This window comes from Brachyhypopomus gauderio, chromosome 7 (genome assembly GCF_052324685.1).
Source record: "Brachyhypopomus gauderio isolate BG-103 chromosome 7, BGAUD_0.2, whole genome shotgun sequence".
NCBI classification, from domain to species: Eukaryota; Metazoa; Chordata; class Actinopteri; order Gymnotiformes; family Hypopomidae; genus Brachyhypopomus; species Brachyhypopomus gauderio.
This window is the reverse complement of record NC_135217.1, coordinates 30,750,178-30,766,127: the sequence shown is the minus strand read 5'-3', so window position 1 is coordinate 30,766,127 and position 15,950 is coordinate 30,750,178. Positions and strand designations below refer to the sequence as shown.

Below are 15,950 nucleotides of genomic sequence, written 5' to 3'. Positions count from 1 at the left end.
ATGTGGAGTCTGTATAGTTTTACATCTCTGTCCATTTTGTCCCAAATTTATGGGAATATCTAGCAAATTTTAATGGATCTTGATATAATCATGATTTTAAGCATGTGGCTGTGTCAATGTAGCTACAGCTACCTCTGTGTGTTTTCTCAGATTTGATGGTGAAGCTTTGAATGATTAAATCATGTGTTAGTGAGGCAAATAGACATTGTATTTACTTCTGAAGTATTACTAATTCATATTAAGCCTTATATTACAATTGTATTAATAACAACAACAGTAACTGACAGTAACCCAAGTTTGCTTAAGGTACAATATTGAGAACATTATAAGTTAAACGGAACATTTGAAATTGTTTGTGTCTGTGCGCGCGCGTGTGTGTGTGTGTGTGTGTGTGTGTGTGTGTGTGTGTGTGTGTGTGTGTGTGTGTGTGTGTGTGCATGTATGCGTGTGTCTACAGCAGACAGCATTACACTGGAGTGCCTTCTACAATCATCCTGAACACGTGAAGCTGTTGATCAAACACGACTCTAACATCGGCATCCCCGACAGTGAGGGCAAAATCCCACTGCACTGGGCAGCTCACAACACACACCCCAACGCCACACAAACTGTGCGATGCATACTGGTGAGAACACAGTGACAAACGCATGTGCAATCACACACATGGACACACACATTCCCACACACACACACATACACTTTCAGACATCAGAATATATACTGATGAACACTGAGCAGTAGTAAAGAAGCATTCTCTATAAAATCCATATTTTAACTCATTATTTAAGGTGAAATATATTTCTTACTCTGTCAGAAGAATTTTTGTCTCTTTACAAGAACTGAAGCAAATATTACTAGCTGCACTGTGCAAGTCAGCAGTGAATTACAGGTCAGAGGAAGTTAGTTATCTGTTTTTAGAGCACATTAAAAAAATTCAGACCCAACCAAGGTGCAGGAAATAAATGGCTTTTTAAATATCGGTAAATCAAAAAGAAAATGTGATTTACAAGAATCCGGAGAATATAAGAATAAAGTGGATTACAAAAAGGTTTAAGTAGAAGCTGAAATGCTTTAGAACCATTTAAGAGGACTCAATAACATGGGAATTTAAATGTTTTTAAATTATACTTAAAAACATCAACTTTTAATGTCCTTACAAGTTTCAATTTAGAAACAGAAAACGCTGTGTCAACTTTAGATTTTAGATTCCAATACCAAATGAATGGAGGAGGTCACAGATGTTGGAGAAATTACATTTAGGATAATCGAAAATTATTTTTTCATCATTCAGTTCTACAAAAATGTTGGACATCATGGCTTGCACAGAGAACCTAGCTTACACATGCATACATACTTATCACCTTCTTCAAATGGTAGATATAACTGAATATAAATGTAGGAGATTCTTTGTGCATATGTACAGAATACATATAGGTCTCACAATAGACCTCTGAGGTACTCCAAAGTTGATTGAAGCAGAAGAGGAGGCAAAATGACCAAACTGCATTGAAACATTTCTGTTCTTAAAATAGAAGGCAGAGCACTGCAGTACAGGTCCCTCAGAGATTGGAATTGGTCCATATTATAGTTTTTCGGTAATAATGAGTATACATTTGTATATGTATTTAGAACCTTTGAAAGACAGGATAATTTAGAAATTGGTCTAAAACTGCTAAAAGACATCAGATCCACAATAGGGCGTCTTTGGTAAAGGTTGGACATCTATTACATTAGGAACTATTTACTATTAAAAGTATTAAAATACTATTATTCTTTGGCCAATACTCTGTAGCACATCCTAAGGAAAATGTGTGGGAATCACATCCAGTGAACAGGCAGTAGACCTCACACCTGAAACCAGTTCAGACAGGTCAGACAAAGATAGATTTAAAGTTATCCAGGAAGGCACAGCAAGTAGGTGAGTCACATGTGACTGTGATGAAATATGTCACCTTATTTTATCAGTTTTGAAGAACCTTAAGAACTCCTCACACCTTTGAGCTGCACCATTGAGAATGACTTTGTTAGATTGTTCTGGACGCTGCACTACTGTGTTTATTGAGTTAAACAGGAATTTGGAGGTGTGAGAATGTTTGTGAACGATGAATATTCAATGAATATTCAAGAAGTATTTTTCCCAGGCCAGTTTGCTACTAATAATCCAGCCGTTCTTTTAACATGTACCAGATCTAGAGCTGCTTTTGTCTCACCGTTTAACCAACTGTCCCAGTAGTTTTTCGACCTCAGCTCAGCGTTCTGCTGTGTGCTGGTGTGCGTGTGCTGGTGCAGGAAGCCGCTCCCACAGAGTCATTGCTGAACTGGCAGGATTACGAGGGCCGCACGCCACTTCACTTCGCTGTGGCCGATGGGAACGAGGCCGTGGTGGAGGTCCTGACATCTTACGCCGGCTGCAACGTCACCGCCTATGACAACCTGTTCCGGACGCCGTTGCACTGGGCCGCGCTGCTGGGTAAACTGAGCTGGGTGGTTTTAGTGCGCCCACGCGGCACGCACAGCCTGAACTGTGTCTGTTAGGGTTACAGTGGGTGTGGAATGTAGTCAGACCACAAATTTTTCATGCTTTTGAAAAATTGCAGCCATTCGCTAAAATCATTGAGTAGAAGCACGCTTTTGAGCTAGTATAGCCATGAGTCTTCTTGGGAATGTTGCAACAAGTTTTTCACACCTGGATTTGGGGATCCTCTGATGTTCTTCCTTGCAGATCCTCTCCATGTCCATCAGGTTGGATGGTGAACGTTGGTGGACAACCATTTTCAGGACTCTCCAGAGATGCTCATTTGGGTTTAGGTCAGGGATCTGGCTGGGCCAGTCAAGAATAGTCACAGAGTTGTTCCGAAGTCACTCTTTTGTTATTTTAGCTGTGTGCTTATGGTCATTGTCTTGTTGGTGAACCTTTGGCCCAGTCTGAGGTCCAGAGTATCTCTGTACTTTCATCTTTCCTTCAATTACAACCAGTCATCCTGTCCATGCAGCTGAAAGACATGAGCATGATACTGCCACCACCATGTTTCACTGTAGGGATTGTGTTGGGCAGGTGATGAACAGTGCCTGGTTTTCTCCATACATACCGCTTAGAATTAACGCCAAAAAGTTCAGTCTTCATCTCATCAGACCAGAGAATCGTATTTCTCATAGTCTGGGAGTCCTTCATGAGTTTTTTTGCAAACTATTCGGGATTTCAAAGCCCCAACTGGTGGAGGGCTGCAGTGATAGTTGACTTTGTGGTAGTTCTTTTTTAATAAATTTGCTAATATTTCTATATTTCTGTTTTTTCTGTCAAGGTGGGGTGCTGACTGTACATTAATGAGAAATAAAATTAAAATAATTAAATAGCTTGATCTTAGCATATGGCTGCAGTAAAACAAAGAGTGAATATTTTAAAGGGGTCTGAATACTTTCCATACCCACTGTACATCTGGAGAGGTTTTGATCACAGCAGCAACATTCTCTGTTGCACTTTAATTTCCTAGCAAATAAATCACTACAAAAAAACACAAGCTGATTTATATATGATTCCAGTTTGCTGTCATTATCTGTCCTGTTGTCAATTTTGCTCGGGAATCATGGAATGTTTTGTGAGTGCTGTGCTGATTGGTGGAATGGCTGTTTGTGCTGTGTTGATTGACGGAATCACTATGTGTGCAGGCCATGCGAGGATCGCTCATCTGTTGCTGGAGAGGAACAAGTCGGGCACGATCCCATCAGACAGCCAGGGGGCCACACCACTGCACTATGGCACTCAGAGTAACTATGCTGTAAGACGCACTCCCTGTGTGTGTGTGTGTGTGTGTGTGTGTGTGTGTGTGTGTGTGTGTGTGTGTGTGTGTGAATATTTGAAGCATGTCAAGTGGTGTGTGTGTGTGTCCTGAAGAGATCAAAAACTGATCCTGAGTACCACGGACACTTTACTGAAGAGCCCATCACCACTGCCATTGGCTCTCCTGCTAGACTGTGTTTAGATGTTTACTGTGTGACCAACTCTTGACTGGTTCTCACTGAATAATCTCTATACCTCTGGTAAATATTTCTTATTTCGTTTTCAAGTTTTACCAAGTTAAATTTAATAACACAGGAAATTTGTTATGTGTTATTTGTTTGCCATTCGGTGTGGAGCAGAGGAGGATGGTTCTCCTTCTGGGTTCTCTCAAGGTTTCTTCCTCTTGTTCTCAAGGAGTTTTTCACTTTGGCTTGTTTATTAGGGTCCAGGATGAAGATCCCATGCACAGAAAGATGCTTTGGCATGACACATTTTAAAAAGCGCCACACAAAAAAATGTGAATTGAATTAGAAGTGTGTGCGTGTATGTGTGTCAGGACACTGTGGCCGTGTTCCTGAAGCACCCGTCGGTCCGCGATGAGCCTGACCTGGAGGGCAGGACAGCGTTTATGTGGGCTGCTGGGAAGGGTAGTGATGATGTCATCAGGACCATGCTGCAGCTGAAGGGGGAACTGGACATCAACATGGCGGACAAATACGGAGGAACTGGTGGGAGGGGACACACACACACACACACACGTATGAGGGGGCCAGGGTGTTTCCATGTCTATATACATGTAGATATGTATGTGTTCTTCACTGGTTTCCTGCCTCACATTGTTAGTGCCATTAAAAATTAGAATTATGGTTACATTTTTCATTTAATCAGGTGGTTTAACTTCTCATTGAATATATGGTAATATGTTCATCATCTTATATATTCAGCAGAAAATATATATTCATTACACATGCTAATTATCTGGGATAATGGATTCAAATAGATATAAGTTCTCTTTTTTTGTGCGTTTGTGTGTGTATGCGTGTGTGTGTGTGTGTGTGTGTATGTGTATCTAGCGCTCCATGCGGCTGCCCTCTCTGGTCATGTGTCCACTGTGAGTCTGCTGCTGGAGCAGAGAGCCATGGTGGATCCCCTGGACGTGATGAAGCACACTCCCCTCTTCCGTGCCTGCGAGATGGGACACCGGGATGTCATTCTCACACTCATCAAAGGTGTGTACCTGTGTGTGTGTGTGTGTGTGTGTGTGTGCTTCAGACACCAGATAAACATTTACAGTAGATGTAATCTGTCTGGGTGTGACTATGTTTGTATATCTCTGTCTGTGTGTGTGTGTGTGTGTGTGTGTGTGTGTGTGTGTGTGTGTGTGTGTGTGTGTGTGTGTACCTTCACGTCTGTATACGTTTGCGTGTGTGTTCAGGTGGTGCACGTGTGGATCTAGCAGACGTGGACGGTCACTCTGCCCTGCACTGGGCTGCGTTGGGCGGGAACGCGGAGGTGTGTGAGGTGCTGATGGAGAACGGGCTCGGTCCGAACCTGCAGGACCAGGCGGGCCGGACTCCCTTGCACTGCGCCGCCTACGCCGGCTACATCAACTGCATGGCCCTACTCATCCAGCACCAAGCGGACCCGAACATCCAGGACAAGGAGGTAGGACGCCGGGTCGGGCCCACACACAGCAGCCCGGCCTGGTCTAGTGTGCCTGAGGTTGCTAAGGTAGATTTATAGCCAGCCGATGATGATTGTGTGTGTGTGTGTGTGTGTGTGTGTGTGTGTGTGTGTGTTAAGGGGAGGACTGCTCTCCACTGGTCATGTAATAATGGCTATCTGGATGCTGTGAAACTGCTCTTGGGTTGTGGAGCTTTTCCCAACCATATGGAGCATACAGAAGAAAGGTAACCCCACACACACACACACACACACACACACACACAGACACACACTGCTCATAATGAATAAGAAATGTGTGTGTACGTAATTCTGCGTGTGTGTGTGTGTGTGTGTGTGTGTGTGTGTGTGTGTGTGTGTGTGTGTGTGTGTGTGTGTGTGTGTGTGTGTGTGTGTAGGTACACCCCTCTGGACTACGCCCTGCTGGGAGAACACCAGGAGGTGACCCAGTTCCTGTTGGAACACGGCGCCTTGTCCATCGCTGCCATCCAGGACATCGCCGCCTGCACCATCCAGGCTCTCTACAAGGGCTACCGGGTCCGCCGGGCCTTCAGAGAGCGCAAGAACCTCCTGATGAAACACGAGCAGCTCCGCAAGGACGCCGCCAAGTGAGCCACACACACACACACACACACACACACACACACACACACACACACACTGACTCACACGCACTCTCACACTGACACACATTCACACTCATTCAGACGTGCTCACAGTGACACGCACTCTGAAATTCCTGTGGGCGGATCAGCCTGGCTCTGAGCGGGCGTGACGCGGCTTCTGAGCTACATTTCCGCTTGTAAGTGAGTTAAGCGAGGAGGGTGATGAATGCGGTGTGTACATGTGAATATTGGATTGTGAATATTTGCTAGCCCCGTGCTCATTCACCCGCCTGTCTGACATGCTGTATGATTAAACATCACCATCAATTTCTTGCTGCCAATAGAGAGAGAGAGAGAGACGGACCGACCAAGAGAAAGAAAGCAGAGAGAAAGAGACATGGACAGAGGAAATGAGAAGAGAAGAAAATGCAGAGAGAGAGGGAAGACGGAGATGGAGAGAGAGACAGACAGCGGGAGATTCTCCCTCCTGTTAATTGCGCTGTGCTAAGCTGTTGCTCCATGTGACATTTAGAATCTGTCAGCCGACAGGATGAATGAACACGTACACGTGCACATGCTTTAAAATGTAATCTTTGCGCACGCACACAAACACACACACCTTAGCAAAGTCTTGTCGGCTTGTTCAAGAATTTCTCATTTACTGCATTTTGTTAGCAGCGGTGCTAGTCACTGGGGTTGTGAAAGCCGGCCATGGAATACGCATATAAACACGTGTGTGCGCTCTGTTCGGTTACTGTAACCGTTACCATTACTAATCAGTTGCATTATGGCTTGGATAACCGCTTTTATGTAGAAAAATGACCTATGGTTGTGGTAAATGGAAGGGTTCAAGGCCGAGGTTTAGTGTAGGGTCCTGGTATGGGTGAGGTATGTGTATTTCAGCAGAAGATGTCTGGATGTTGATCTGGATATCTCTTTGTAGGAAGAGGGAGGAGGAACGCAGGCGTGAGGCAAAGCAACAGCTCTCATTGGCTGAAGTGGATTCCAGGCAACAGCTCTCATTGGCTGCAGTGGATTCCCAAAAGCAGATCATACTGGTGCAAGCAAGGGACGAGAGGCTGCCGTCAGCAGACACGGGGCATGGCGGAGATCTTACTGACCCTCCGCCTAAATGTCACAAATTTAGAAAACCATCCAAAGCACATCATAGCCAATCACAGAGCAGAACACACAAAAAGTCTAAACATCAAGGTATGTAGAACAGATCTCTTATTGCATATGCGAGACCGTTAGTGCATAATTGTATAATGAGTTGAATGATTAAAATTAAGCCATTTTAATCCAGAGCACAGGAGGGAGACTGAAACACTGGACTCCTCTCTGAGCCCCAGGCACCATGCAGACAAGGGGCATGTGCCAGGGGCGGAGTGCAGATCACACGTGGGGTCCAGCAGGCTGGGTGGTGCCAGCCCAGCACTCACGAGGCTCCAGCCAGCAGGGGGAGCTGTGGAGACCGCCCCGTGTCTCGCACCGACGACTCCCAGGCCCGCGGCCCAGTCTCGCCCAAGGACCGCGGGGACCCACTCGAGGGACGCGCCGACGGCCCACGCGGAAGCACCTCCGGCTGGACCCGGCGACGGGAGCGGACCGCGGGACAGGCGGAGCGAGAGGGACGAGAGCGGACCGCGGGACAGGCGGAGCGAGAGGGACGGGAGCGGACCGCGGGACAGGCGGAGCGAGAGGGACGGGAGCGGACCGCGGGACAGGCGGAGCGAGAGGGACGAGAGCGGACCGCGGGACAGGCGGAGCGAGAGGGACGGGAGCGGACCGCGGGACAGGCGGAGCGAGAGGGACGGGAGCGGACCGCGGGACAGGCGGAGCGAGAGGGACGGGAGCGGACCGCGGGACAGGCGGAGCGAGAGGGACGGGAGCGGACCGCGGGACAGGCGGAGCGAGAGGGACGGGAGCGGACCGCGGGACAGGCGGAGCGAGAGGGACGAGAGCGGACCGCGGGACAGGCGGAGCGAGAGGGACGGGAGCGGACCGCGGGACAGGCGGAGCGAGAGGGACGGGAGCGGACCGCGGGACAGGCGGAGCGAGAGGGACGAGAGCGGACCGCGGGACAGGCGGAGCGAGAGGGACGGGAGCGGACCGCGGGACAGGCGGAGCGAGAGGGACGGGAGCGGACCGCGGGACAGGCGGAGCGAGAGGGACGGGAGCGGACCGCGGGACAGGCGGAGCGAGAGGGACGGGAGCGGACCGCGGGACAGGCGGAGCGAGAGGGACGGGGCGAAGCCGTCCAGAGTGAAGAAGGACGTAGGGGGAGATATGGAGAAACGAGCCGTGAGCGTGACGGAAGGGTGGAGGGTGATGGAGAGAAAGACGGAGAGGCGCCCGGGAGCCAGCACGGAGACGGGGCGGAAAGACGTCCAGAAAACGAAGGGAGAGGAAGAGGAGAGGAAGCAGAGGAGGAAGTGTGTCCGCAGAAAGGACCAGGAGGACGAAGCAGCACGGAGAATCCAGAGCGCATGGAAGAGGTTGGAACGGCACATCACTATATACACTCTTAATACTACTATAATACACTCTTAATACTACTATAATACACTCTTAATACTACTATATACACTCTTAATACTACTATAATACACTCGTAATACAACTATATACACTCTTAATACTACTATAATACACTCGTAATACTACTATATACACTCTTAATACTACTATAATACACTCGTAATACTACTATATACACTCTTAATACTACTATAATACACTCTTAATACTACTATATACACTCTTAATACTACTATAATACACTCGTAATACTACTATATACACTCTTAATACTACTATAATACACTCGTAATACTACTATATACACTCTTAATACTACTATAATACACTCGTAATACTACTATAATACACTCGTAATACTACTATATACACTCTTAATACTACTATAATACACTCGTAATACTACTATATACACTCTTAATACTACTATAATACACTCGTAATACTCAGGGTACCCACGGGTCCTTAAAAAGTCTTAAAATGTCTTAAATTTAGTTTTCCATATTCAAGGCCTAAAAATGTCTTAAAATGTCTGGAATTTTATGAGGGGAGGCATTAAATTATTATAAGTGTGTGTTGTTCAGTTGTTCTGGCGCGATGCGAACTTTGCCGAATCTAGCGCTAATGCAGAAAATAACCGCTCCAGGGTCCTAGTGCTAGATTCCTAGCGTTGGAGTATACGGCCTCAACAACGTCAACAATTTTCGTTCCGTCCCCCCCCCCCCCCCGATGTGGAACACACCTGCATCCCCAGTAATAGTATTATTTTTTCTTGTGAGAGGTATTAAAAAGGTCTTAAAAGTCATTGAATTTGAGATTTAAAAATGTGCAGATACCCTGGTAATACTACTATAATACACTCTTAATACTACTATATACACTCTTAATACTACTATAATACACACTTAATTAGGGGTGGGCATAGATTAATTTTTTTAATCTAGATTAATCTATATTAAAATGACTCATATGCGTGCTACCCAAGTAATGACTAAAAGTCAGTTTTTGAGATAGGGTTTCTTAATACAGAGGGTGCATTAGACCAGGGGCTCATCTCCTGTTTCCAAAATGCATCAATGACTGCTTGAGGAAGCTGTTCTACTTTGATACTTGAAGAAAAAAAACATGCTCAATAAAATGTAGGCTACTCGTGTTCAACGGTTTATTCAGTTAAACATGAATTTGTAAGCCTACATACTGTACATTAAAAGGGGTTGATAACATGTTTATTCAGCTAAACATGATATTTGAAATGTAAGCCAACATTTAGTACATTTAACCTCACGGACGTAATTTGGGGGGGACTTTTTCAAAAACCGGTTTTGGTCCTCTGCAGTTTTAACGGTTAAAAAGAAATATTTAAATAGCGATGAATCTAGCACTAGGACCATGCAGAAAACGACCACTCCGAGCTCTGCTCCAGAACACTTTACGTTCCTAAAAATGAATTTTCCATGAAGCAAACCTGGCGACTTCGTGGCTGCATCCATGTAAACACACGTACAATTTGTAATTCACAGGTTTGAAAACTCGTTCTCGCCCCTACTGTGCAATTTGGTTAGGAATACAGCCGTGCTAAACTATCAAGTTGAAAGTCATTATAGATTGCTTACCCATTTTGACCCAGTTCCCAACCCAACTTTAAGAATAGATTAACGGCGATAATTTATATATCGCCCGATAAGAGTATCAAATTAACGAACGCCGTTAACGGCCCACCACTACTCTTAATACTACTATAATACACTCTTAATACTACTATAATACACTCTTAATACCACTATCATGCACTCTTAATACTATAATACACTCTTAATACTACTATAATACACTCTTAATACCACTATATGCACTCTTAATACTACTATAATACACTCTTAATACCACTATATGCCCTCTTAATACCACTATATACTATAATACACTCAATACCACTACATGCACTCTTAATACTACTATAATACACTCTTAATACCACTATATGCACTCTTAATACCACTATACGCACTCTTAATACCACTATAATACACTCTTAATACCACTATAATACTCTTAATACCACTATATGCACTCTTAATACCACTATAATACTCTTAATACCACTATCATGCACTCTTAATACTACTATAATACACTCTTAATACCACTATATGCCCTCTTAATACCACTATATACTATAATACACTCAATACCACTACATGCACTCTTAATACTACTATAATACACTCTTAATACCACTATATGCACTCTTAATACCACTATACACACTCTTAATACCACTATAATACACTCAATACCACTATAATACTCTTAATACCACAATATACACTCTTAATACCACTATAATACTCTTAATACCACTATAATACTCTTAATACCACTATATGCACTCTTAATACCACTATAATACTCTTAATACCACTATACGCACTCTTAATACCACTATAATACTCTTAATACCACTATATACACTCTTAATACCACTACATGCACTCTTAATACCACTATGCACTCTTAGTACCACTATATACACTCTTAATACCACTACCATGCACACTTAATACCACTATATGCACTCTTAGTACCACTATATGCACTCTTAGTACCACTATATGCACTCTTAATACCACAATATGCACTCTTAATACCACTATATGCACTCTTAATACTACTATATACACTCTTAATACCACTATATACTATAATACACTCTTAATACCACTACATGTACTCTTAATACTACTATAATACACTCTTAATACCACTATATGCACTCTTAATACCACTATATACACTCTTAATCCCACAATAATATGTAATAATGTGGTCACTATAATGTGGTCACTGAACAGGTTTAGCCTAAAATCAGCATTTCCAGATTTCTGACTGTATTACCTTCAGATCCCAGTATGAGGAAGTGGGCAGAGGCGGGGCAAAAAAATGTGGGTGGGGCTTAACTGCCTTTCACCACAATTGGACTCAAAGGCATGCTATACATTTTCAGAGATCTACAAATTCCACACATTCAACTGCGGAAAAAATGACAAAGGTCAACTTGGTAAACCAGCCAGAGTCACACACAGCTGAAAGTGTGTGCTCCTTTGTTTTATATGTGGTGCAGTTCACTGTGGACAATGAACATCAGTTTTCATTTCATTTTGATAACAGGTTATAAAGAGCAGTTTATTTGTAGTTGGATTAATTCTGTGACTTAAACAAATACAGGCATATTTACACAAAGCTGTCTACACAGCATGGTTTGGCTTTTCAAGACTAATAATGAAAATGTTTATAAAATACCTTCTGTATTTTTAATGTGCATCTTTACAACAGAGTTGAATTCACACATTCTGTTTTAAATATCTGTACATTTCATACATGATTATGTCATTTCCTGTTAACTGCTTGTATAACTCCTGACATGGGTTATATACAGTACTTGACTCAGTTCCAGAGTGAAACCACAGCCAACCCAAACAAGAATGGAGAACTATCCTGGCTCCGCCCACCTAGACATGATTGTTTCTAAATTCAGCATGTCTTGGAATTATGCAAATTATGACAAATGACAGCATGAATAAAAAAAAGGAGAGACCAAAACATTTTTCCTGTCAGTTTAGTCTTTAATTCACAGACTTTGATAGTGTAGGGTGACCAGAACTGAGATTTTGAAAAAGACGACACATCGGGGGCTATTTTAGGGCATTTTAGGCTACTTCACCACTCCCTCTTCTCATTCAAATGAACCAGGATAAGGTAGGATGTGACATGTCCAGGTAAAGGAGGATGCCTGGTCACCCTATAATAGTGACTTACTATACCATATGTGATGATGCTGTGAGTTGTGTCTGCCAAGTGTGAGCGGTGAGGAGCAGGCAGCACAGCCGATTCGGAGCGCATCTGGGCAGCCGGCTGAGTCGGTTCAGACTCGGGGAGCTTCGCCAGACCCTTGTGCACCGTCTCAAAGACCGCCCACGTCTCACCTCGACCGATCTAGCTCCGCTAAAGTTCTACATTTGTACGTGTGGACACGAGCGAGCGTTAAAAGGTGTTCTCCTTTTTGATTCGTTAGTCGGCTCTTTTCCTACAGGTTCCGTGTTCGGCGACGCCTGACGGAGGTACTGGGTGAGAGGGGCAAAGGGGCGGAGCCTTCAGAGGCCACCGCCCTTCTGATTCAGGTGTTGTGGGAGCGACCAATCCGAATGGTTCACTCACACCAGAGGACCTCTGGAGAGCACTCGCCTCTTAGCAAGACAGCAGGGAGGAAAGGATCTGTACTACAACAGATCTACGGTGAGCCTCCCTGCCACTCCGATTGACCGTTGGTTTGTGTTCCAATTAATGCTCAAAACTCGATCTTCTGAATGGTTGGATATAAGAGGTTTCTTTGGTTCTTTGCTCCAAAGGTGGGTTTGGAATTATTGAGCCAACATTCCTTCAAACACTTCACAGCAGGCCATGAATTGGTACCACGAGGACTCACGTGACTGTGATGTGAATCAGGTGTCACATGACCGCCGGTGTAGTGGAGAGTAAGAGTTTTGTAGAGTTTTGACGTGCCCGGAGCACTGTTCGGTCGGCAAGTGTGAGTGTGCCCGCTTAAAGAGGTGCACCGGAGCATGGTTCGGCAGTGTTTGCTAGAAAGTTGGGCAGACGAGAATATACTGCAACCGTCTGCTGTCTGTGCAAAAATGTTTTACACGTACAGCACGATTAGCAAAAAAAAATCACTGCTTTGCACAATTAACTAATGTTTTTGTTTGCCGTGCATTTTAGTGATCAAAACATCTCCAACTAATCCACAATATCAATAGGAACATGCGCTGCGCTGTACTGCACGAGTGCGGTGTTCTTCTAAACAAAGGTCGCATTGTGATGACCAGTGGACAAAGTACACAAAACACGTACTTGAGTAAAAGTACACGTAAAAGTATTGCCCTTCATATGTACTTAAGTATTGAAAGTAAAGTTATGGCTCTAATATTTAACACCTTGCTCTGAATATTTCTAATTACGTAATTCTATGAACTATGGTAAAACAAATAACTAGCTGGCTAGCTAACTTAGCTAACTACATGCCCTTAGCCTTCTTTTTGTGATCAGTTTTGTTTTTTTCGTTGTACCCATCAAGGGCATTTCTTTGCAGTTAGGATTCAATTATTAAAATCTGAAATTGGTGTCAGAAGAGGATGAAAGAAAACTGCAAAGTTTGTTAATTATGTTAGTCTGAAAACACAGCAGTGCATGGGAATTATTTGTTACAGTCTGAACGGAACCAGGATCAGCTCATCTTATGCTTCTTTCCCCTCTGCGTCTGTCCTCTTCCCGCTACAAGACTTTCCCCCTTGACTGTCTTATCGTTTTCCTTGTCTTGCTTGGGCTCACAGAACAGCGGAGAACTCTGTGGCGGACTTGACTGAACTGCAGGCCCCAACAGTGAACATGCTCAGCTAGGCCAAGAAACCGTCCCAATAAACGATCAATCATTAGAACAATCACGCGAACTAAGAAATGAACCCTCTGAAATCCACACATCACATAAAACCCAGCGCGGCCGTTCCAGACGCGGTGAAAGAGGGCCGTGGCTTTTATTAACTCGAGCTCCAAGTCGTCTTTAACTCAGACTGACAACACGGAAGAAGCGTACCTCCGTATTTGGCTGGGAGCTGCTGGCGCTGTGTAATTACTCCTAAGATAAGCTGCTCCTCCTGGCTGAGTGGAGCGGGCGGAGGCTGCTTAGTGGATAACTCCGTTCCCATAAGAGCAGGTCCAGGCTGCGTCCGAAGTATGATTCTGAGGAACTACGCGAGCAGAGGCCCAGGCGATATTCACACAGCATTCCCGCATCTCATCACCACCGCCCCTCCACACGCACACACACTTTCATATAAGATAAGAGTTTCAACCCAGTTAACGCAACTGACCTTCACAGACATGAACAGGTGATGATGGCTGAGCAAGGTGGAGACACCCCCCTCCACCTTCGCCCTCCACCTTCCCCACCCCTCCCCCACGCCCACACCGCCCCCTCCTGCCCACCGACGCTCTGCTTTGAAAAGTTCAGCGCTGTCAGACGGAATGTCGAGCTGTCTTCTCACGCACACACCACCCCCCAGCACCTTCACAACTCTCCCTCTCAGTCACACTGGACACACACACACACACACACTCCATCCCCAGCCTTCCGCCACACTCCCTCTCAGTCAAATTGGACATGCTCAGAAATGCACACATCCACACCCTCACTTTATCTACAGCTTCTGCATTGTCCGTGTGCAGAAGTGCAAGAGCTCTTTTATTTGAGATTTATTTATGTTGTGTTTTATTTGAACGTAAATCTGTCCTTCTGTACAGGTGCCCAGGCCAAAAGGGGGCGCTCTCTCAGAGCCGTGCACACCCTCAACACACACAGCCAGAGCCAACCTCTCCTGGACCTGTCACTAAAGAGTGGCAAACAGCGTGAGTGCAAACAGCACAAATACTACTTCGCCACGGCAGGAGACTGTTACTTAGGGTGACCACTTAACCGCACAGGCAAAGTCAATGGACAAGCTTTACGATGTTTCTCACAACCAGTCTGATTCCTGTCTTGATTCTGATTGGCGAGTCAGTGTCCTATAAACACCTTGCAGTGCAGGATAGACTCCTCCCCCTCATCGTATCCAAGCCTCTGCTTTGTCATGGACTTGTGCTTTGATTTTGGGGTCAAATCAAATTTGGGTTCAGATTGTGTGTGTGTGTGTGTGTGTGTGTGTTTTTCCTCAGTGAGCGGTGTGGATTGTGTGCACCTACTGGACTCTTTGAGTCAGGCCAAGCAGTACTCCTATCACCTTCGTCCACAGAGTGTCTGCAGTCAGAGCAACAACAGAAGCAAGGAATGATGGACTCTCACCACACACACACACACACACACACACACACACACACACACACACACACACCCAACCAGAGCTGCCATGATGGAGCCAAGGAATGATGGACTCTCACCACACACACACACACACACACACACACACACACACACACACACAACCAGAGCTGCCATGATGGAGCCAAGGAATGATGGACTCGCCACACACACACACACACACACACACACACACACACAACCAGAGCTGCCATGATGGAGCCAAGGAATGATGGACTCGCCACACACACACACACACACACCCAACCAGAGCTGCCATGATGGAGCCAAGGAATGATGGACTCTCACCACACACACACACACACACACACACACACAACCAGAGCTGCCATGATGGAGCCAAGGAATGATGGACTCGCCACACACACACACACACACACACACACACACAACCAGAGCTGCCATGATGGAGCCA

At 45.1% G+C, this 15,950-nt stretch overlaps 1 protein-coding gene across 1 annotated transcript in view; it reads left to right on the top strand.

The window, feature by feature from the left end:
• The window catches only part of invs (inversin), a 32,526-nt gene extending 16,958 nt beyond the window's left edge, over positions 1–15,568 (top strand). Inside the window, exons 6-18 of the mRNA XM_077013154.1 lie at positions 458–625; positions 2,290–2,470; positions 3,667–3,776; positions 4,335–4,506; positions 4,852–5,007; positions 5,214–5,443; positions 5,582–5,688; positions 5,860–6,069; positions 7,010–7,278; positions 7,373–8,564; positions 12,698–12,900; positions 14,962–15,066; positions 15,373–15,568. Coding sequence (XP_076869269.1) covers positions 458–625; positions 2,290–2,470; positions 3,667–3,776; positions 4,335–4,506; positions 4,852–5,007; positions 5,214–5,443; positions 5,582–5,688; positions 5,860–6,069; positions 7,010–7,278; positions 7,373–8,564; positions 12,698–12,900; positions 14,962–15,066; positions 15,373–15,488 — 3,219 coding nt within the window. The 3' untranslated portion in view covers positions 15,489–15,568. The remainder of the gene's footprint in view (positions 1–457; positions 626–2,289; positions 2,471–3,666; positions 3,777–4,334; positions 4,507–4,851; positions 5,008–5,213; positions 5,444–5,581; positions 5,689–5,859; positions 6,070–7,009; positions 7,279–7,372; positions 8,565–12,697; positions 12,901–14,961; positions 15,067–15,372) is intronic.
• Positions 15,569–15,950: the final 382 nt, after the last annotated feature.